Genomic DNA, 23,919 nt, shown 5'->3' with positions numbered 1-23,919 from the left:
AGTTACCCCATTCAGGACCAGGGAGTCCTCCACACCTGCCTGTCTCCTGTCCCCTCAAAACAGTACTTCTGTCTTGTCAGGATTCAACCTCAATTTGTTAGCCACCATCCATCCTTCAACCGCAGATTGGCAAAGTTGACTGGAACTGATGGGAGTTGCAGTTGAACAACATCTGAAGGGCCATAGGCTGACCACTTCTGCTTTATCCATCCATCCCTCCATCTGTTCATTCTTTAAAAAGTTCCCCATGAGTTTCCAGGGCAGGCTACAACAATGTAAAAATACAACATTGAAACTAGTTAAAACAAGTTTAAAGCCTCAAGTTGTAGAAAGTTGTGTTTTTACATTGTTGTAACCTTCCCTGGAACCTCATGGGGTTTATAGAAACAAACTGACAATGGTAATAATTGCTGAAAAGCTACATTTGTGCATTTGACAGGTACAGGTGAAAGTAATTGGACCTGAGAACATTGTAGATGGGGACCGAACTCTCATTCTGGGTTTAATGTGGATAATTATCCTCAGATTTCAAATTGCATCCATCAGACTTGATAAGGTAAAACTGTTCTTTAATAGCCTTTGTGCTCTTTGCTTTGTGAGAATGATCAGCTCTTCTGTTGTTCCAAAATGTCCTTGATCCCCAGCAAACAGGGTTTCTAGATTGAAAGTCTAGTCTAAGTAAAGGATTCAAGTGTTTACATGTGAATAGGGGAAGTGGCAGAGAGAGAGCCTCTTTAAAGAGGTAAAGGGACCCCTGACCATTAGGTCCAGTTGTGACCGACTCTGGGGTTACGGCGCTCATCTCGCTTTATTGGCTGAGGTAGCCGGCGTACAGCTTCCGGGTCATGTGGCCAGCATGACTAAGCCGCTTCTGGCGAACCAGAGCAGCACACGGAAATGCTGTTTACCTTCCCGCGGTACCTATTTATCTACTTGCATTTTGACATGCTTTTGAACTGCTAGGTTGGCAGGAGCTGGGACCGAGCAACGGGAGCTTACCCCGTTGCGGGGATTCGAACCGCCGACCTTCTGATCAGCAAGTCCTAGGCTCTGTGGTTTAACCCACAGCGCCACCCGCATCCCTAGAGCCTCTTTACTTGAGGGTAATTTAACTTTAACTAGCACAGTAACTCCCACCACCAACTGTAACATGCATCTAATAATAAGTGGTTAATAAACTGTAGAAAGAAATTGCCTCACTAAATTTATAATTATAAATCCTTACATTTCAGTTTGTGTAAAAAAAACGGGTTTCATCCTACAGCAAACCTGTGAGAAGTTTTCAAATCTGGATATGTTGTTGCATGGCAGATTTTCAGTTATATATGCAATTGTCCTTTGAGGTTTTCTCCTTGGTGTGTTTCTAGGAAGAGTTTGGAGCTAAAGCCAATGTCCTTTCTGCCAATGATGCCCTGCTGGTCTGGTGCCAGTATAAGACTGCCAGCTACCCCAATGTCAATGTGAAAGACTTCTCCAAAAGCTGGAGTGACGGGTTAGCCTTCAATGCACTCATTCATGCTCACAGGTAAAGGAGAACTTTTTTTTTTTATAAATTTTTATTAAAGTTTCCATATTTTTTATAACAACAAAAACAAAACAAAACAATACAATAAACACAAACCAACAAAGAACAAGTACAATTTCAAAATCTTATTTTCATATAATTTACTTCCCCGACTCCCTCATACCTCCCCTTTCTGTATTCCAATTTTTAATTGTTTATTCAGCAAATTCTTCCCTTATTTTAACTTTAAATTTAATCTTGCTCATTATCTTATCCGTTACCGCTGGTAACTGCTTATTTTCTAATCCAACATCATTTTAACACTCATTAATTTTACAGTGCTTCTTTAAATAGTCCTTAAATTTTTTCCAATCTTCTTCCGCTGTTTCTCTTCCCTGGTTTCGGATTCTGCTCGTCATTTCTGCCAAACCCATGTAGTCAATCACCTTCATCTGCCATTCTTCCAAGGTGGGTAGATCTTGTGTCTTCCAGTACTTTGCGATGAGTATTCTTGCTGCTGTTGTAGCATACATAAAAAAATTTTTATCCTTATTTAACACCCCTTGATCGACAATACCCAAGAGAAAGGCCTCTGGTTTTTTCGAGAAAGTATATTTAAATACCTTTTTCAGTTCATTATATATCATTTCCCAGAAAGCCTTAATCTTTGGGCATGTCCACCAAAGGTGAAAAAAAGTACCTTCCTTTTCTTTACATTTCCAACACTTATTATCCGGCAAATGATAGATTTTTGCAAGCTTGACTGGAGTCATGTACCACCTGTAAATCATTTTCATAACATTTTCTCTTAAGGCATTACATGCCGTAAATTTCATCCCGGTGGTCCACAACCTTTCCCAGTCAGCGAACATAATATTATGCCCAATGTCCTGAGCCCACTTGATCATTGCTGATTTGACCGTTTCATCCTGTGTATTCCATTTCAGCAGCAAGTTATACATTTTTGACAAATTTTTAGTGCTGGATTCTAACAACTCACTCTCCAATTTTGATTTTTCCACCTGGAAGCCAATTTTCCTGTCCATCTTAAAAAGCTCCATTATTTGGCAATAGTTAAACCAGTCTCTCACTCTCTCTTTTAATTTCTCAAAACTCTGCAGTTTCGGTCTGTCCCCTTCATTTTCAAGAATCTCCCAATATTTCGGCCATTTAGACTCCATATTAAGCTTCTTAGCAGCTTTTGCTTCTATTGGCGACAACCACCTTGGAGTTTTGTTTTCCAGCAGGTCTTTATATCTAGTCCAGACATTAAATAGTGCTTTCCTGACAATATGGTTTTTAAAACTTTTATGAGCTTTAACCTTGTCATACCACAAATATGCATGCCACCCAAAGGTATTATTGAAACCTTCTAAATCCAAAATGTCTGTATTCTCAAGAAGTAGCCAGTCTTTCAGCCAGCAGAATGCTGCCACTTCATAATAAAGTTTAAAGTCTGGCAGGGCAAATCCCCCCCTTTCCTTTGCATCAGTTAAAATCTTTAATTTTATTCTGGGCTTTTTGCCCTGCCAGACAAATTTTGATATGTCTTTCTGCCACTTCTTGAAACAATCCATCTTGTCAATAATTTGCAATGTCTGAAACAAAAATAACATTCTTGGCAATACATTCATCTTTATAACCGCAATTCGACCCAACAAGGAAAGCTTCAAGTTTGTCCAAGTTTCTAAATCCTTTTTCACTTCTATCCAAACCTTCTCATAATTGTAAAGGAGAACTAGGAGATCCTGCAGCAGTAGCTCAGACTTTCCCGTAATTCTTTAATGGAGAAGGTGATCAAATCTGACATGCCGAATAATTTTTTTGCGGACAATATCATGTTAGACAAATGGAAATTATTTATTAATGAGCTCAGAAAGGTTACTAGAGATAAAAGGGTGCTTTTCAAAAAATGTAAATTGGATTCCACAAGGATTGGGATGGGTTGGGATAAAGAATTGGGAATTTCCACAACCTTTGGTGCAGGACTTCTGAGCTCCCAAAAATAGGTTTCTCTCTCACCTAGCCCTTAACATCAGAAGCCAAGTTCATGCCGTGACACCAAAACCCACCTTCCATGATGCAACAAGGGGCTTGAACTGGGCAATAGGGATTGTTTCTAAAGTTCAGATTTCAGTTTCTCTTCCACCTCCCATGGTGTCCTTTGTGCTTCCTCTCTCTTGCCACCACTTCCCAGGCAGCAAGAAGGGAACAGATGGAACCCTTATGCTTTCAAAAGAAAAGGGGCCCATTTATTCCCTTGCTAATGCCTGATCAGATTTCCTGATCAGCTACAGTTGTCCAGAGCAATGAAGGTGGTGAAAGAGATTGTCTGGAGCTCTGCTCCACAACAGCTCCCTGTGTTAAAGAATAAAGTCATTTTTTACAGGAAGGATGTTGTGATGACTGTCATTGAAATGGTGTCATTGTATGCTCACCTACTGGGAGGAGCTGGCCCCTAGACCTGCTTGCCGTAGTCTCGCCCCAGCAGCACCCCCAACAATGTGGTCTGACCCAAGACACACCAGGAGCTTCCTAGCTAACTGGAGATTGAACTCAAGTCTTCTAAATCCGGTTGTGGCTGCTCTATGCTCCTCCCAACCTCACTTGCCTCATTTAACGATGCGTACTGGAAATTCCATCAGCTCAACCAGAGGGAGAGATTAGAAATGGCCAAGCAACACCATTCTTTGGGCTCTGCTGAGAGACCAGCTTCAATGGAGTCTTCCTCTTTCTGAACCGCTTCCATTTCAGATGGCCATCTGAGAACAGATGCCCGAATCTGCTTGTTTTCCCTTTTCCACCCATTCCGTTTTCCTTATGTGCCATGTCTTTCAGATTGCAAACCCATGGACCAGGGCTGCCTTGTTTTCATTTGATCTGATGTAAGCCTTTTTGATTGAAAAGTGAAGCAAAAGGATTGCTTGAATAAATAAATAAAGGGTAGTGAATGGAAGATTGAAATGCACTTTAGGTAGTATTTCTCAGGCACGCCTGACTTTCCATGCAAGTCTTGGTGTGCACCTCATTTCATTTTCGAAACATAACCTTCCTTGTATGTTTCCCCATCAACCCTTCTTTCATCTCCACAGGCCTGATCTCATCCAGTACAGCTCCCTGAGGCATGACCAGCCCATCATTAACCTAAATAATGCCTTCACTGTGGCAGAGAAGCAGCTGGGAATCACAAAGCTGCTGGATGCTGAGGATGTGGCCGTGCCATTTCCAGATGAGAGATCCATCATGACTTATGTGTCATTCTACTACCATTACTTTTCCAGGCTGAAGCAGGACCAGACTGTCCAGAAGAGGCTCGCCAAAGTCAGTGCACTGCAATCACATAAATTAGCATACCCTGCCTCTCAAGTAAATTCTCTCCACAGGAAAAATCAGATGGTGGATCAGTTCTAATGTATGTAATCTGTGGATAATGCCAAGGGCTTTTCACAAGAAGAATAAAAGTCAATATATTCCTCTACATTCAGCTTAAGGAAAGCCCCCCAAGATCAAAAGGCAAATGCTTATGCAGTAGGAAAATTCGTTGCAGTTTGTTTCCTTTGTGTGGGGCAAATCTCAGCAGGTTTTGGGCTCACCTTCATATAAAAAAAAATTCAAGGGCACCATGAACAAGCAGGCAAGTCCAATAGGATAAGTTCTGGCTGAAGAACTAGGTAGATCTTTGCCAGTGCCAAAGGAGCCAGCCAGCCAGAAGCTTTATTAAAGAGGAACCCCAAAATCTGGGATCTCCTTCAAACTGATACCAAAGTTTTGTAATTGTTTTGTACCATTCTGTCGAGCCAAACCTAGCTTGGGTATTGCACAGACCTGAAGGCTTTCACAGATATAGTGACTGTGGAAAGGGACAGAAACACACACACAGTACACATGCTCCTCTATTTATTCTCATATATTGCTGCACCACAGGTGGTTGGACCCTTGGGTCATTTCCAACTCTACAATTCTATGCTTCAATGATATTCCCATTGCAAGTTTTAGAAGAACCTAAGACTAGCTCTGCTGGATTGGACCACTTGCCCATGCTCTCCGGCCTCCTGTTCTCACAGTGGCCAATCAGGTGCCTATTGTAAGACTTCTAGCAAGACCTGAATGCAACTGTAATTCAGAAGCATACTGCCTCTTACAGTGGCCGTGTCAGAGTTCTGCTCTATGTGTGCTTCTCGCTTTAATGGTTTTCCTTCCCACTCGGATTCTCTCTCTCGGGGTTCTTTCATGCAGAGCCCTTCTCCTTCTTCTTCTTCTCCTCCCTCCCTTCCTAAACAAACACAGGGAGACATGATAATCTCTCGCTGACCTCAGTCACCCTCAATAAGGCAGCTCTGAGTTCCCTAATAGGATTGTGGCAGGGAAGCCTCCCTTGTGTCAAAGCAGCCTCAGTATGCGCTAAGACTAGTGGGTGACCAGGGAGTGCAGAGGGAATCCATGCGGTGAGGTAAATCTCCCTTCCCCCACCCCTCTCCAGTGACCATGCATTTGTTAGGATCCTTCAGCGAGAACTGGGTGCGATGGCAGAACATACAGAACGGAGCCCTAATGCCCCAGGCAGCTTTTCCTGCACTCAAGGTTGGTGCTGCTGTTTTGCTCCTTCTCCTGCCCATAGCTGGGCTTGCTTTGTTATTTGTGTGCTCTGAAATGGATGCAAGCAGATTAGCACTTCCAGCTCATTGGTTTTTGTTTGGTTTCAGCACCTTCCTCAAGGAAGGAAACAACTGGGGGCCGGCCGAGGCCTCCTCAAGAGTGACATGGAGTGTTGTCCTGCGCTGTCTGTTGTAGTTTGCTGTAGTTTGGGGGATTTCGCTTTGAGCTCTTTAGAAGCTAGGATTAAGAAGTCGAAACCGAAAATAGCAAATGAAAGGGGAGGGCAATGTGAGAAAGATGGTTACTTTTTGCACTCTGGCGATGCTTCCATAGGGTTTGTGTCCGGTGCTGAATGAACATGACTGTCAATCATTCCACACAAGGAAGGTGCAGGTATTTTATGCTTAATGCTGATAGTTCAAATTGACTAACAGAATCAAGACTTTCTCTGGTAATGCCGAACCCTGTGCCGGATGGTACCATGTTACAGAGTCCCCTCTCATCATATTCTGATGGGTGCTTCTGATATTAGTTATGGGAAGCAACTACTTGCAGGCCACTATCAGAGAGTTTTGGCAACAAATGCTCTACTGTAAAACTGGATCCACTCACATCAAAGAAGTGCTGCAATTAAACGCGTTACAAACTTTGTATGAGAAATCAGGTTAGCAAAAACAGAACTCCACAGCGCCGTCTGGTGTCGCAGTGTTAGAATGCACAAACAACGCATATAAATCATTTTTTTTCTTTGCCAGGGTAGCTGGGTCCTGTGTTTAAATTGAAATGAATGAATCCAGGAGTCTTCAGTAAGGTTGTGGATTCCTAACCAACAGTCAAAAACAGAAAATTGCAGACTGGTGGAGGGAGTGTATTTCCAGATCTTTGTTTAAACAGTAGTAGTCGTAGTAACAACAAGGTTCAGCAGTTGAATTGCAGAGGGTGATTATCAGAGTTTGGTTATTTATGGTAAAACATGTGGTGATAACGTTGAACCCTGTACCTTAAAATCCCAGCAGCACTATTTAGTCAAGTACTTGCCTCTTTCTCTGGTATTAAAACGTATCGTGAGTCCCATGGAAGTGTTGTGGAGGGGCTGAGTGGATCCAGAAAAGACGGAGAGTGGGTGCTGGAAGATCCTAAGTAGGGTCCCAGTTGGCAGCGGGTCTTCAATTCTAGGCTTCAAGAGGGGCCTGATCCTAGCAGCAGTTTGTGGGAACGATCCCCCAGCAGTTTGAGGAAAGGAGATCTGGGCCCCAGGAAGGGCTGTGGTAGTGATGAAAGAGTAGGACAGTGTGGTGTAGTGGTTAAGAGTGGTAGACTCATAATCTGGTGAACCGGGTTCGCGTCTCCGCTCCTCCACATGCAGCTGCTGGGTGACCTTGGGCCAGTCACACTTCTCTGAAGTCTCTCAGCCCCTCTCACCTCACAGAGTGTTTGTTGTGGGGGAGGAAGGGAAAGGAGAATGTTAGCTGCTTTGAGACTCCTTCAGGTAGTGATAAAGCGGGATATCAAATCCAAACTCCTCTTCTTCTAGGCCTCCCCTAGTTGTGCCATGGCCTTGAAGCAAAGTAGGAGACTTCTAGGACTGCTTTTGTTTTCCAGATGTATTTGTTTCAAATATTTATATACTTCTATACTTCTGTTCTTTAGAAAATATTGTCAGGTTATTGAAAAAAATAATAACACAGTATATAAAACAGAAAACATTGAACTCCACAAAATAGAATTCCACTCACTCAACACCCACACAAATTCCACACCCACTAATGCGCTGCTACCTCATTCTACATGACACCTACACTTGCACTCAGACTTACAGGCAAACACACACACACACACACACACTCTTAACAGTTACTGGTCTCAATAATCTTCTGGGTATATACAGAGAAAGACTGCATTACCACACTTGGCAGCCTTTAACACCAGATCTAACCTCATACCACCCACCCAAACACAAATTCAGATTTAGATATGGTTATTATCTGTGGCTAAGGAACAAATCTCTCATGCTAGTCTCGGCCAAAGCCTGGATTGACTGAAGTCAGTCATAAAACTATGCTAGGTTATATGATTAAGTATTTTATTCTCTCTCCCCCCCCCCCTGCAGATTGTGTTCTTCCTAAAGGAGACGGATGACTTGAAGTTCCAGTATGAGCAAATGGTCTCAGAGCTCTTAAAATGGATAAAGCTCAAAGTGGTGGAACTGGACGATCGCCTTTTTCCCAACTCCCTCAAGGAGATGCGTCTTCTCATGGGCAACTTTAAGACCTTCCGCGTTGTGGAGAAGCCTCCCAAGTACCGGGAGAAGGGAATCATTGAAGCCAATTTCTTCCACATCAGAACCAAACAGCGAGCCCACAACCAACGTGCCTACCTGCCTCCTGAAGGAAAGACACTGAGAGATTTGGAGAAGGAGTGGGTTGCTTTGGAGAAGGCAGAACACAACAGAGGAAAAGCAATCCAGGAGGAGCTCTTGAGGCTGGAGAGAGTTGAGCAACTGGTCCAGAGATTTCTGAAGAAAGCAGCTGTTCGTGAGGCCTACTTGGAGGACATGAGAGGGATAATAAAGAAGCAGAACGACTGGCAACCTGAGAGTGTGGAGGAACATCAGGCAGCCACAAGAAAGCTTGAAGCCATTGAGGCAGATATGCTATCCCGAGACCTACGCTTCAAAGCACTGTCTAAGATGGCTTCAGAAATCAAACAGGAGAACTACCATGGCAAGATCCAGATTGAAAAGAAGTAAGCTGAAAAGTGGCAGTGTGTGGTTTGGGGAGGTGGGAGAAGCAGGAATAGCTTTAAGGAGAATTAGAAGGACACAGAGAAAACAGTTGTGTTGGTAGCATGAATTATGTAACTCCCCTTTTCAGAAAGGCATCAATGATAGAGATAACAGTGGCAATGGATTTCACCACCATGCTTCACATTCATGCTTTTGAAGAGACAGTGGACTGATTTTTTTTTTTAAAGAGAAACATTCTGCTTTTTTTTCAAATAAGAAGATTTTTCAGATAAAATCTTGGGAGAAAACCCTTCTCCATGTTTCAGCACTGGGTGAGGCATGTTATGGGTGACACAAGGGCCTTCTGTGCAGTGTCTTTCCATTGGCAGAATACAATCCTCTTAGAATTGTGGTTAAAGCCAGTGCTTTTTTCTGGGTTTAGTCAAGGGTACACAGCACCGGCTCCTTTTTTTCTAGAAGAAAAGCACCGGTTAGATCCAACACTTCTATCATTTCAGTGCCAAGCTAAGAAAGACCTTTCTGTTTCCCCAGTCATTTTCAGTGGTTTAGTTAAATGAACTAGCCGCATGGGAATCATGAGGGAACTTAACAAGGGCCTACATTTTCATTGTTTTCCCTGCGTTTCCTTGAAATACATAGTTCTGCTCAGAAACTTTTGATATACCATGTTGTTGTTTTCCCTCCCATCCAGACAAAATGACATTGCGCATCAATGGCAAGACCTTATGACGCAGCTCCAGAGACAAAAACACTCCTTGCAGGCGATGCAGGAAGGCCTGGTCCTTTTGAGGGACATCGATACCATTACAGAAGAACTAAGAGGGCTGAAGGTATCTCGTGTTATACATTTTACATGTTAACAAGCACTTTGTTTTAGTGACAACTAAAGACTGCAATTGATGTCATGTTGTGAAAGAACATCGTGTCTTCAGGTCTGAAAATAGGCACATAGTCATTGATATCCCGGGCTTCTTTGTTTATTCAATAAATAATAATAATACTGGAAATAAATAAATAAGACGTAGGCATACGATTGTCAATACAAACTTGATTTTCCAGGGACAACTAAATGAAAAATATTCCACTTGCCAGAATAATAGAATACGGACTTGAGGCTAAGAGCTATAGATTATCAGCATGTACAAAAATCTGTTCATTTTCCTTTACATTAGGTTAAAAGGCCTGTTTCTTGCAGTGAAAGCCAGTTACATATAGATTATAAAACTGAATCCGTACAGAGGCAGTGCATACAGGCTTAATTTGGGCTTAAGTTTAGCATGGCTTCCAAAGCCAGGAGTACCTATGACCATATAACTGCCTTCCTTTATCATAACCTATTTGGTCCCACACTTCTGGGATTAGGAGAATTCAGGTCAAAGGGCATGACTTCTAGGCAGTCTAGCAACCAGGCGCAGTACATGTTGGAAGCTAAGCACTGTGCTTTTTATCGCTATACCCATTTGTAATATGTACTGTACGTGGATGAAATTTGCCTCTTTCCTTTGAGATTAGTGGGCCTTGGATACCATCTGATGATTCCTAGCTGACATTGGGTGATAATTTACCATTGCATGAACGTAACAACTTGATAAACTGGGCATCAGTAATATCCTGCCAATAGTGTAGACTCCTGCACTTTAGTGCAAGTCACCATTCCCTTATTCTTCTGATTGTAAAAACTCCTCCCAGAAGTTGAAAGGATTATTAGTTTTATAAGTGGCTACATGCACATTATGGTAAATTTACCATCTGGCAAATAGTCATCCGTAACTTAGCCATTTTCTTCGCGCAGGTTCTTGAGGATGATAAACACCATTTCTATTTCATTTAATTTCCAGAGTCTAGTGAGTTCCCAGGATTGTGGTAAACAGCTCCTGGAAGCCGTAGATTTACTGCAGAAGCATAAACTGGTTGCCTCTCAGATCTCTTCCCTTGGGGAAAGGGTCAGGCATATCACTGAAAGAACAGAAGTGATTGTCAAAGGTAAATCGTTCAAGCCAGATGTGCTTCGAGCTAAACATCAGATGCTCCAGCAGCTGCATCAAAACCTTGTGGATCTCTGCAAAACACGGTAAATTTCTTCTTTTTGTGACTCAGTTCTTCCTGAGGAGGCTGGCCAATTCTTTTATTTAAGAAACCCAGGAGTAAAATATCCTAATAGTAGGGTGTCAGGGGTGTTTGTATGAACCCCCACAATGAACATATAACAACAACAACAACAATAATTTTTTATTTATACCCCACTAATCTGGCTAGGTTTCCCCAGCCACTCTGGGTGGCTTCCAACAGAATATTAAAAACAATACAGCGTCAGACATTAAAAGCTTCCCTAAACAGGGCCGCCTTCAGTTGTCTTTTAAAAGTAAAACAGTTGTTTACTGCCTTGACATCTGTTGGGAGTTCCACAGGGCGGGTGCCACTACCGAGAAGGCCCTTTGCCTGGTTCCCTGCAACCCCACTTCTCACAGCGAGGGAACTGCCAGAAGGCCCTCAGTGCTGGACCTCAGTATCCGGGCTGAACGATGGGGGTGGAGATACTCCTTTGGGTATACTGTGAAATGGATAGCTGGTCATGCCCCTCTCGTGCCAGCATGGATACTGTCCCCATTCCCACAGCTGTGAACACTTGGTGTTAGTGAGAAGGGGCCCCCGCACACCTACTGACATTCAGCATTAGCAAGGAAAGTACCCCATGCATGTTCAGCGGTAAGTCTATCAGACTCCCCAACTGAGAACCCTGAGCTCACACACTGGGGTTTCTCTGCCTTCTGTTTGGATTGGATTTGGATTCTTATCTTAAAGTTAAAAAGGAATTAATTCACTGCTTCCTTCGTGTTGTTCAAATTCATTAGGTAAAGATAGTTGCTTTGAAGCAGAATTGAAAGCTACTTCCTTAAACCCAAGGACAGTGGTACCTCGGGTTAAGTACTTAATTCATTCCGGAGGTCCGTTCTTAACCTGAAACTGTTCTTAACCTGAAGCACCACTTTAGCTAATGGGGCCTCCTGCTGCTGCCGCGCCGCTGAAGCACGATTTCTGTTCTCATCCTGAAGCAAAGTTCTTAACCTGAGGTACTATTTCTGGGTTAGCGGAGTCTGTAACCTGAAGCGTATGTAACCTGAGGTACCACTGTATGGATTTTATCTGAAACCAAAGAGAATGCAGAGAAGTGTCCAGGGCACAACTTAAGTATAAATAAATATTTCAAATGTGGCCTACATTGGTGGCTGGTCCAGTTTAGGGAAAGGAAGCCTGATTAATCCAGATTCCAGTATGCTGGAAGTACTAGAAAAAACATGATGTGGCTTTATAAACATTACCAAATGCATCTTTTCCCCCCTTTTGGAATAGACAATATCAGCTGGAAAGTGCTTTAAAGCTTTTTGAGTTTTTCCATGAGTGCAAAGAAGAGGAGCTTTGGCTGTCTGACAAATTGAAGCTGGTGACGGCGGGACACGTAGGCCGTGATCTCAGTCACATTGCAGCCTCACTTCAAAACCATAAGGTTAGTGATGTGTAAATTATTGATTGCTTGTGCAGGTTTTAGAGGGCCTTCAGAATTTTCTAGCTGAAATATACTCGGAGTCACGTAGTGATTTCATGCTCTTTATTGCAGCTTGTAATGATTTCATGCTCTTTATTGCAGCTCCCCAGACCTCAGGCTTTATATACATTATTTACACAATGGGTTCCATCTGATTGGATGATTCTGCTTCCCTCCTGGAGCCTGGTTGGGCTGCTCCTGCAGGCCAATCAGTTGTTACATTCTAGGATCCTACCTGCCTAATAGGCTGATTAACTACCTCCTGGGGTCTGATTGGTTTGCTCCTGCAGGCCAATCAGGTTGTTGCATTCTAGGATCCTACCTGCCTATTGTTGTAGGATCCAAGCTTAGTACATAACACTAGCGTTTCTGTTTCTGTTTCTGTTTCTGTTTCTGTTTCTAGTAGCATAGATACTAAAGTACACATTCAAAAGATTTATAACAGTTCTAAAAAGGGGTGGGGTGGGAACTGGTGGTGAAGGAATATGTAAGATCTTAATATTATAAAACTCTTTGCCGATGAAATGGAAAATTGTTAGAGATATGAGGTCAAAGTAACTTACAAATTTACCAATATTGCTTGAAATGTGCAGGCATAATCAGCCCAGAGCCAGTGAAATTGACTGATTATACTGTTCTGTTTCAAGAGGTCTAGGCAGACAATGGTATCACCCTATTTGCCTCCTGATTGGTTTAGCTAGTTTGATGTGACAAGAACAAAGAAGCCTTGAGTTAAGCAATCAAATTCTAAAAGGGACTTGTTTCTTTCTTTCTGCTTTTCTCTTTCTGAAATGTTATTTTATTTGTTTGCCTCCTTAAGGGTTGCGAGGGTTGGATTTGTTAGAAACACTGTTTAATTTGCTTATGTGGAACAGTATATCCCTGTTGTTGCATTTGTGATATGCAAATTGGTTAAAAAAAACCCAGGCCATAGCTAATTTGCCTGATAGCCAAATTCCTACCCGGCCCTGCTAATACAGCAACCACCACAGCCATAGCAAGGTCAAATCAATAAGTAAAATGCAAAATTAATGGAGTGGGTGGGTGGGTTGTGTTAGCAATTTCACACCTCCAAGGCTGCACTTTGTGATTAGTGGAAATCACGCAGTCTGTCTGAGAGGAAGCATGAGAACCAGATACAGTCCTATCTATATGTATTAAGTGATGTACTTTCACTTTTGCCTGTTCTCTCTCGGAGCTGGATGAGAGAGAGCACCATGATTCCTTGTCTGTGTGATATAGTGTAAATAAATACAGTGGTACCTTAGGTTAAGTACTTAATTCGTTCCGGAGGTCCATACTTAACCTGAACCTGTTCTTAACCTGAAGCACCACTTTAGCTAATGGGGCCTCCCGCTGCTGCCGTGCCGCTGGAGCACAATTTCTGTTCTCAACCTGAAGCAAAGTTCTTAACCTGAAGCACTATTTCTGGGTTAGCAGAGTATGTAACCTGAAGCGTATGTAACCTGAGGTACCACTGTAGTAGTTCAGAACTACAATGCCTCTTTCTTTTACTGTGTCAAGAGAGGCGGCTAGTGTGCATAAATCAAGTTGGTTTATGTCACTAGAGCACCCTGGAGAAGAACGGGGCGCCTTTTCCGGAGCTATGCTCACCGGAGGACACTCAGAGATTGGGCAGGGGTGCTGCTGATAGCCCAGAGAGTTTTCCCAATATGGTAGCAGAACTGATGAAAAAGAGCGGGTGTCGGGGGCCAGTGCAAACTGTTTAAATCCCCCCTGGGCGCTGACCTGAAGGAAGCCTGATTTTTCCCTCAGGCCTGCCTCCGAAGAGCCCTGCCCTCCGCACCAGCCGGCCATTGGCCAATTTGGCAGGCTGGCATGGAGCCAGATTTCAAGCTGGGAGAGTGTGCATTCCCAGCATCCCAGCTCTGCATCGGGGGGGGGGGGCAGGTACTGGCTGCCCTGCAAGGCCGCCGCACCCTAAAAGTGGTTAAGCGGACTTGCTGATGTTACATTAGGGATTAGTGTCATAGCTCCATCATTTATCTTCTTATTTTCTGCGACACTTGCTTTGCCAGTTATGACGACCCAGTCATAAGCCAGCTATTGCGACATAGTTAATTCCTCCTGCTGCCTCCAATCAAAGTATTGTATGGCTGAAAACAATGATGCTCAGCTATATTTGATTGCACAATGTTGGTGGTAGGTATAATACAATTTGCATAAATGATTTCACCAGAGAAGATCACTTGACTCATGCAAGTGGAATGGTGAGATATGTTATTCCTTATAGTTATCACTCCTGAAATAATAAAGTGGATAAAAGACGTGAAAACAGCATTCAAACTAGCATGACTGGGTTTGGCTTCATGGTGACATCCAGTAATTATGACCCTCTGACTTCCACCTGGCAGGTTTTGCAAGCTGAGTGTGACTCCCACCAATTGATTTGTTCTAAGATCATATGCAAGGGCCGGGAGCTAGGTCAGAAAAACCCTTCAAATCAGAGAAGCATCCAGAAGGAGACTGACAATATCCAGAAATTGTGGCAGCAGCTCCAAGATGAGGTGGCCAGACGTAAAACCAGTTTGGAGGCCGCTTCTCTCGTCAAACAGGTACGTTGGTCTGCAGCTCTGTTCAGATTGAACTGAATTGATTATTATTAAGAAGTCTAAACAAGATCTTAGCCTGTCCATTAAGCTTGGAAGGTCTTGTTATGTTAAAACAGCAACAACAATAGCACCAGCCTTGCATCTAAGCACTTGTCTAATTGCCACTGGGGACAAGGAATTGCGTGGCTATTCCCTCCCCCCCCACAGGTGGAATAAATAAAGACAACGGACACAGCGATTTAGGTTTAATGGGCGAAATTGGCCACAACTTTATTGATTACAGGAAAGAAGGGTATTGGCTTTAGGCATTGGCCCCTAACCGACTATCCGGTCTAACCGGGAAGGGTTAAACACCAACAGGGGGAGCCACCCGAGATGCGTATCCCTAGGCGCTCCCCGAGGGGTTACCGCTCGGGGGCGCGCTTTAGGCCCTAGCCTCCGTAGGTTTCGGACGAGGCGTCGCCCCTCGGAGTCCTTTAACGAACTACCCTTCAAGCATTGGGGGAGGTGATGGCGTTCCTCCCCCCCAACCTCATCTGCATGACAATACCCCGGCCAATGCCTACCGCCAAAACCAAAGGAGTTGTGACGATTTGCTACGAGGTAGGCGAAAAAACCAAGTGGCTCACAAAACCAGCCAATTAGCCAAATGGAAAAACTCCTACCAGGCCCCTTGCGGCGACCAGCCGAAGCCCATAGCAAGATCGGTGGCAAAACCTAAAGGGCGGGTGGGTGGGAAACCGCGTCGTCTCCCGGGCGAAAAGGGGCGAGCCGAGGGCTGCCCCGACCTTAAGTGGCCTTTCTAAGGCCCGCCCCTGCCGCCAGCCGATTGGCTGGCGCCAAGGGGATGTTAGCTGGGGGAATCCCGGCGGCCTCCCGCGAGGCTGGCACCAGCCTCGCGAGGGTGAGAGTGGGTGGTGTCGCGATCCCGCAACCCCCCCTCCTCCTGACGATCGGAAGGGGCATTGCGTGGCTATTCCCTCCCCCCCCACAGGTGGAATAAATAAAGACAACGGACACAGCGATTTAGGTTTAATGGGCGAAATTGGCCACAACTTTATTGATTACAGGAAAGAAGGGTATTGGCTTTAGGCATTGGCCCCTAACCGACTATCCGGTCTAACCGGGAAGGGTTAAACACCAACAGGGGGAGCCACCCGAGATGCGTATCCCTAGGCGCTCCCCGAGGGGTTACCGCTCGGGGGCGCGCTTTAGGCCCTAGCCTCCGTAGGTTTCGGACGAGGCGTCGCCCCTCGGAGTCCTTTAACGAACTACACTTCAAGCATTGGGGGAGGTGATGGCGTTCCTCCCCCCCAACCTCATCTGCATGACAATACCCCGGCCAATGCCTACCGCCACCGAGCCGCAAGCCGGCTCGCCGCCAATACCCTTAGACCTGTAACCAATCCCTCACACCTTGAAAGATATCCGCCAACCAAATATCATTTCCCGCATCAGATAGATGCACGCCATCCCAGCGATAAAGCATTTCCTTGTCAAACCGTATACCTGGGTGCTGAATGACCCGACCTCCCAGTGCAACCACTCTGCGCGCCACCGTGCGCTCCACTATCTTTCTAGCCTTATTCACCGCCACGGGCTTCTCTGCGTCCCGCCAGCATCGCCTTTCCAGCAAAGATGACCAAATGATTGTAATGCTTTCATGGGATGCCCTCAACAGTTCCAAGTCATTAATAATGTTCCACATCAAGTTTACCCCTTTCCTATATGCCAAGTCGTTCTCGCCCAGCTGGATGACCAAGGCATCGGGAGGGCCCTCGGCAGCGATTCTTTTGGATACAACTGGGAAAAACTCTTCCCAGCGCATACCCCGCCTAGTGATCCAAGATAATTTGACCCTGCTGGGTAGCTGTAGCTCTTTAACCCAGCCCCTTCGTTCAGCGTGCCGCTTTGCCCAATAAACGATGCTGTGGCCGAGGATCCACAGTCGAACCACACCAGTACCTGAAAAGAGAGAATTGGAGAACCGGATCAGGAGGAGTGCCCTAGGGGAAAGCTGGGGGAAATTTGAAGGGCTAACGGATATAACTCTGGAATGCATTGGATTTCCAGCGCCCCATGTCCATGATTCTTTCAGCCGGTAAGCCCATATGGGCGGCGGTAGTCGCCGCCCCGATGCGAAAGGAGTGCGCGGCGTACTCCTCCTGGGGAAGCCCGATGGCGGCAATTGCTTTGCGCATAACCCTCGTGAACTGCTGCTTTGAGAGGGAGGAACCGTCAGAATGCAAGAAAAAGGGGCCACTGGATTCTGGTCTCACACACAGATATTTTCTAGCATCCTTTACCGGGCAAGGGCCCGCCTTTTGAGTCGCCTGGAGGCGTACCAAAGCTCCCCTGCCAAGCTGATCAGTCTTTGAACTACGGATTTTTAACACAACATGCGAGCTGCCCACCGTCACGTCCTCAAGCAGTAGCCCCTTAGAGGCTGCACGGTTCTCACATACCACTTCACCTATGCGTAGCGCGCCAAAGAATGCGAAAGAAAATGCTGCTGAAAATAGTCTTGCCTCATATCTTGACCAACACAGGGCCCTCAACTTCCTACGAATTTGGGTGAGTATATCTAAAGTTATTGGTCTTCTCCTGTCCCTGCCGTGAGGCCTGGACCTGCGCCAGCCCTCAAGCATCTTACGCACCACGAAATGCGAACAGGGATCCACGGAAAATAGAGTTTTAGAAAAGAAGGATATAGCCGCTGAATGAATATTGAGGGTTTTGGGGGCCCGGCCAAGATCTCTAAGGTGGACCAAATACTCTATGACTTCGGACTTGGACGGTGGCCTGCCTGGCTTGGGCCGTCCCTTTCTGATGCGGAAGGATGTGAAGTCTAGCCATGCCTTATTATACGATCTCAGGGTAGAAGGCGCTAGCGCAGACAATACTCCCTTTATTGCTTCTCGCTGCCAATATTCCAGAGGTGCTCCGGGAATGGTTGCGGCTGCTGCTGCGCATCCGGCGCCAATGAGCGAAAGCGTTCCATCTGGAAACGAGATAGAGCGTCCGCGATGTTATTATCGATACCAGGGACAAACTTGGCTGAAGCGTGAAGGTTCAACCGCAGGCAGGAAAGGACAAAATACCTTAAAAGGGACGCTACTCTGGGTGAGCGTGACGTTTGTTTATTCAAAATTGACACCACTGCTAGATTGTCCGTCCAGAAACAGACCCTATGGTTTTTGAACTGGTCCTCCCATAAGTGAATTGCAGCTACGATGGGAAAGAATTCTAAAAATGTCAAGTCGCGTAGTATAGGTTTTCCTTGCCAGGAGGGGGGCCAGTGCTGGGCACACCACTGGCCCCTGAAGTATACCCCAAAACCAAGGGACCCGGCCGCATCCGAATGTACTTGGAAATCGGACTGCAGCGCCAAGCTATCCTGCCACAGCGATATGCCGTTGAACCCTTCCAGGAATTGTAACCAAATGAGGAGGTCCGCCTTTACCGCCTTAGAAAGGCGTACCCTATGGTGGGGTGACCGTAAGCCCGTGGACAGCTTTGCTAGGCGGCCGCAGAAAGGACGACCGGGGGAGATCACACGGCAGGCAAAGTTGAGGTGCCCCAGGAGGGATTGAATTTGTCTCAAGGTGACCTTCTTTAGGGGCAGCATTTGGCCGATAAGCTCTCTTAAGGCAGCCAACTTTTCAGCCGGTAGGCGCGAGGTTTGGGCTACGGTGTCGAGTTCAATGCCCAGGTAGGTCATAGTAGTGACCGGACCCTCGGTCTTCTCACTTGCCAGAGGGACGCCCAGTTCCCCGGCTAAGGATTCGAAGGCCAGGAGGAGGGACCTACAATCCCCTGCATCGCTTGCGACTAAAATAAAATCATCGAGATAATGACCCACCCCTAGAGAGCCAGTTCTAAACTTTAGGGCCCATTCCAAGAAGGTGCTGAAGGTCTCGAACGCTGCACAGGCAATAGAACAACCCATGGGCATAGCTTTGTCAATGAAGTATGCTCCCTGGAATTTGAAACCCAACCAGCGGTGGTCTTCCGGATGAACCGGGAGTAAGCGAAATGCTGACTCAATGTCGCATTTTGCCAAAAAGGCGCCCCTGCCAAAGCTCCGCACCAACCGCACAGCTTGATCGAATGAAGAGTACTTCACCGTGCACATCTCTTGGGGAATTGCGTCATTAACCGAAGTTCCTTTGGGATAGGACAGGTTGTGTATCATTCTAAATTCACCGGGGGCCTTCTTTGGGACAATACCCAGCGGGGAGATATGAAGCCCTACAATAGGCGGAGTTGTGAATGGACCGGCTACCCTGCCAGCTGTAATTTTCTTCTGTATCTTTTTAAGCGCGATGTCGGGTCTTTCTAACACAGATTTCTGGTTAGGTGGGCAACTGGAATTGGGTGTGAAAGCAATCGGAATTCTAAAACCTTCAGAAAACCCTTCCTCAAGTAGGTGAGCCGCACGTCTATTTGGATAGAACTTCAAGAGTGCTCTCAAGGGCTCCAATTTTATCGGAGAGCACGCGAGGCCTAGGGAGATGTTAGTAACGAGCCCCGGCTGGCCCTTGGGCGGGGGCTGCAGTTCCGGCGGAGCCACCCCTGTTTCCCCGGGAGAGGTGACCCCTGCCCCCACGAAAGGGCTGCTGCCTCCCTTTGAAGCAGTTGACCACAGGGTGGCTGCCTAAGCACCTCTCGCATTCGTGTAGGTACTTACAGGTAACGCGCTGACAGGTACCCTTGTTGAAGTCCCAGCACTGTCTACGGCGCTGGGTCTCCACCTTACCAGCTTTTGGCTGTTGAGCATTTTTCTTCTCGATATTGGGCCCCACATGTTCAAACCAGCAGTTGTTGTCCTTTTGGTCCCAGCGAGTTGAAGACAGCAGCGAGGCATTCCTCCGAAAGTCTTCATCATACGCCAAAGCGGCCTCATCACCTGCCTGCTCCCGTGCCCTCCTGACGTGAGCCAGGTAGGACACGAGATGCGCGCCCCTCTTAGGATAACAACTTGACACCACAGCCATAAACACTTGATAGCCATTAAGCCAGTTCTCGAAAGATCGCTCCACCCGGGGCACCCTGTACCTCCTTTTCCCATAGTATTTAATTTTCTCCCCTTTTCCCTTTACCTGGGCTGGGGGCAGCAGGGAAAACATATCCACGTAATTGCCATTCAATATCTTGTTCCTCTTCCTCTTAGAGAGGTGGTTCCCCAGAATAAAGTCAGTGGCAGCGTTGGTTGAGACTTTAACGTCTGGGACCAAAGCCCCATCCTTCCAATCAAGCGTGCCGTTAAAAGCCTTCCTGTGTGAGTTGGCCCTTCGTTCATGAACCCATTGGGGAGCTCCGACTTCCTCGCCCTCCCCCCAATATGTTTCCATTGGTGCATCACTATCCCCATCTGAAGAAGAGGTACCTGTTTCCTCCTCGGAGTCCGAAGTATCCCTCTTTCTGCTTTTCTTCGACCGATGCTTCTTCTTCGACTTCCGCTTTCCACCCCGTGGAGCGTCGTCACGGGGGGCCTGGTCGCTGGCAGCGGCCACCTGCTGAGGGGGCAGCTCCTCCTCGGAAGATGACTCCTCCGAGGTGCTTGGTTGACTAGGGTTATCCTGGAAAACACTGGGAACGTCAATCACCTCCTGGCGCGGGGCTGATGTAGAGGCCCCCGCTGGCCTGGCCTTTTGTGCATTCGACCTAGGTTTTTTAGCTGGTGCCTTGCCTTTTGGTGGACCTGCCTTAGATTTTTGAGTTTTGGCAGCTTGCAAGCGCGTCCGAGGCCTGCTGGGGGCCTGCTCAGCCACGCTAGCTGCACTAGTGGAGGGACCATCCTGACCCTGCTGACTGGGGGGGGTGTCTGGTATGCAATCTTGTGTCAACTCGACAATGTTCGGTGAGGGAGTAATAGGTGCTCTGCACTGCGCGTAGAATGCTTGCAGCGCGGAAAAGAGTTGCGCCACGACCTGCGGGTTACCTTGGCCTGCTGGCATTAAGGCATTGCCAAGTTCAGGTTGTTGGGGGTTGCTGTTGCTCTCCATGACCAAGCCGAAAGCAGCGAATTGGGGGGGGGGGCAGTCAAGTTTTTGCAAATCAGGAATATTTATTTATTGTGTATTTATTGTTTTCTACCTATCTTTTTTCCAAAACAAAAAAAAATTTTTTTTTAAACTTTTTATTTATTTATTTATTTATGTCTTATTTAATTATTTATTTGCTTATATTTGTTTGTTTATTTATGTATTTATTTATATCTATATGTGTATGTGGTTGCTTGTTATGTATGTATTTATGTGACTGGGCTATAGCAATATCACTCTAACCTGCTTAGTTGCACCATAAGATTAAGCTTACAGGAAAGCCACTAGGAGTGGCTCTGGGAAACAATAGCCTTAAGTACTGGTCGTTAGTCTTACAACTGTCCTGCTGGCTGGCAAGACAATAGGGGTTTCTATGGTAACAGACGCACCAGCCGGCAGCAATAGCAGACTTTCAGAGCCGCAGCACAAGCGATCACAAGGCAACGTTAAATGGATTCCCAGGCGGAGCGGGCCAGGAAAAAGCAGCAAAAGCAGCAGGAATTGGCCAAATATCCTTTAAATCCCTTTAAAATTACCCTGTGTAAGCCTCCAAACTATAATTCTACTCCAAATAATTCAGCGCCAAACAGCCGAATAATCTTAAAATGATGCGTATGCAGCTGGAAGATCGGCTAGGTTACAGCCTCTTAAGCCCGAAATAAAACGCTGAGGGTCAAAACAATGTGACCACGAATGCTTTGCTGCAGCTGCTATGGCCTTGCGTATAGTGAGGACTCACAGGCCAAGCTGCCTATGGCAAGATGGCGGCCGTCTCAGGCCACGTGGGCCGAAAGAAATGGCGGCCGGAGGCAACCCGTAGCCTAGCAACGGTGCCGCTTTTTTACTCCCCCAAACAAGCAAGCAAACAATGGAAACAGGCAATGCAAACAGCAGCGGCTCGCCAGCCCCTCCAATGATCCCAGGCTTAAGCGATCAAATCTGCAGCTTCCGAGCCGGCCGTCCCCTGGCGGCTGCAGAACCCCGCGGCACGGCGAAACCACTAGCCTCCCCTTGCCACCCAGAAAGTGAAATCTCCTTTTAAAGTTCCCGCCACCCGTGGGTACCCTCCGGGCCCCTCGGAAAAAACCTGCTCGATGTGCTGGGATGAGACCGTTGTCCGCTGACGCAAACTCGGCTGTCCGGCAGCCCCTAGCAAGCTGCAGAGCTGTCGTCGGTGTGCCGACCCGATGCCGCAAAAAACCGCCGCCGAGCCGCCGCTTGCAAGCTGCAGAGCCGCCGACCGTGCTCCGATCCACTGTTGAGCGGCCGGCTGAAGATCAGCTGTAAAGCGGCCGGCTGAAGATCAGCTGTAGGGCGGCGGGCTGAAGATCAGCTGTAGAGCGGCCGGCTGAAGATCAGCTGTTGAGCGGCCGGCTGAGGAGCAGATATCGCCCGCTCCGCCGCTGCAAGATCAGCGCCGCTGAGCCGCCGCTGGAAAGTTACGGAGCCGCCGACCCCGCTGTGATCCTCCTCCGCAGGATCAGCTGTTGAGCGGCCCGCCGAGGATCAGCTGGTAAGCGGCCGGCTGAGGGAAGACTGTAGCCCAATCCGCCGCCGCAGGATCAGCTGTTGAGCGGCCGGCTGCAGCAAAGCTCTCGGCGCTCGGATCCGCAGCGTGGGAGACCGGCCGGAAGAAGAAGCAGGAAGCGCGTGGGCGACAAGGACGCAGCGACGAACGATCCCGTCAGCGATTACGGCTCCGGAAACGGAGGACCGAGCGGCGGAAAGGATCCTAAAAGCCGAGGCTAGCTGGTTTAAAAGGCTCCAAAATCCACGCGGTGAACCAACAAAAGAAACTCCGGTGACGAAAAAAAAGATGCAAACCGCGTCGTCTCCCGGGCGAAAAGGGGCGAGCCGAGGGCTGCCCCGACCTTAAGTGGCCTTTCTAAGGCCCGCCCCTGCCGCCAGCCGATTGGCTGGCGCCAAGGGGATGTTAGCTGGGGGAATCCCGGCGGCCTCCCGCGAGGCTGGCACCAGCCTCGCGAGGGTGAGAGTGGGTGGTGTCGCGATCCCGCAACCCCCCCTCCTCCTGACGATCGGAAGGGGCATTGCACACAGGTGAGTAAGCAGGCTAAGAAAAGAGAGGTGGAATTCTTGGTCTCTCATTTGCACCTGGCATAAAAACCAGGAAGGCCACCACCAGCAAGTCATTGATGGAGGTAGGGTTCTCTCTGCCCCTCTTCTTTCACCTCCCAGAAGCCTAGCTGAATTTTTCTCAGGCAAGTCACTTATTTACAAGGTTGCAATAACAGTAATGCTCAAAAAGAACCAGTCTTTCTTCCCTTTGAGTCTTGAAGAAATTGTTGCTTTCATTCAGATTTGTTACTCTCCTAATGTGATATTGCTAGTATGTCACAAGCAGGCAAGATATAACAATACAATTGCCCTATTTCCCCCCTCAGTACTTTGCTGATATTGATGAGGTGGAGTCTTGGATGCAGGAGCAACAAACCCTGCTAGCTAGCAAAGATTACGGGAAGGATGAATCCAGTGCAGAAGCTTTGTTGCATCGCCACTTACGTTTGGAGAAAGAGATAGCTGCGTATTCTTCCGAAATAAGCCACTTGGATGAGCAGGCTCATTCTGTAGCGAAGCAGGCTGCATCAGTGGTAGGTAGCCCTTATCCCATCTTTTTATCGCATTTCTATTAAGTTACAGATCAGTTTGGCCCAAATATGGTTGCTATTGCTGATGAACCCAAATAAAACCAAAGCAGACGCAGACACAATTTGGTCTGTTAGACTGAATTAAACAATTCCTTTCATCTTCAGTTCCTGTGTTGTAATATTTCCCTCAAAACACCATTTTTTCTTTCTGTAGAATTGTGCCTTCAATCTTCTTATTTTTATGTTTACTCAATGTCCTAGAATTGTATGCTAATCAGCCTACTGTTGTCCCATAATATCTCA

At 46.7% G+C, this 23,919-nt stretch overlaps 1 protein-coding gene across 2 annotated transcripts in view; it reads left to right on the top strand.

The window, feature by feature from the left end:
* The window catches only part of SPTBN5 (spectrin beta, non-erythrocytic 5), a 113,931-nt gene that overhangs the window by 4,868 nt on the left and 85,144 nt on the right, over positions 1-23,919 (top strand). For both annotated transcript variants that reach the window (XM_083504674.1, XM_083504675.1), the window contains exons 4-12: positions 440-556; positions 1,368-1,525; positions 4,597-4,825; positions 8,211-8,845; positions 9,538-9,676; positions 10,685-10,917; positions 12,198-12,351; positions 14,766-14,966; positions 23,413-23,619. In XM_083504674.1, the coding sequence (XP_083360800.1) occupies positions 440-556; positions 1,368-1,525; positions 4,597-4,825; positions 8,211-8,845; positions 9,538-9,676; positions 10,685-10,917; positions 12,198-12,351; positions 14,766-14,966; positions 23,413-23,619 (2,073 nt within the window). The remainder of the gene's footprint in view (positions 1-439; positions 557-1,367; positions 1,526-4,596; positions 4,826-8,210; positions 8,846-9,537; positions 9,677-10,684; positions 10,918-12,197; positions 12,352-14,765; positions 14,967-23,412; positions 23,620-23,919) is intronic.

The sequence above is a fragment of the Podarcis liolepis genome (assembly GCF_965112155.1).
Source record: "Podarcis liolepis genome assembly, chromosome: 1".
NCBI lineage: Eukaryota > Metazoa > Chordata > Lepidosauria > Squamata > Lacertidae > Podarcis > Podarcis liolepis.
The sequence above is the reverse complement of the archived record's forward strand: the minus strand, read 5'-3'. Positions and strand labels throughout refer to the sequence as shown.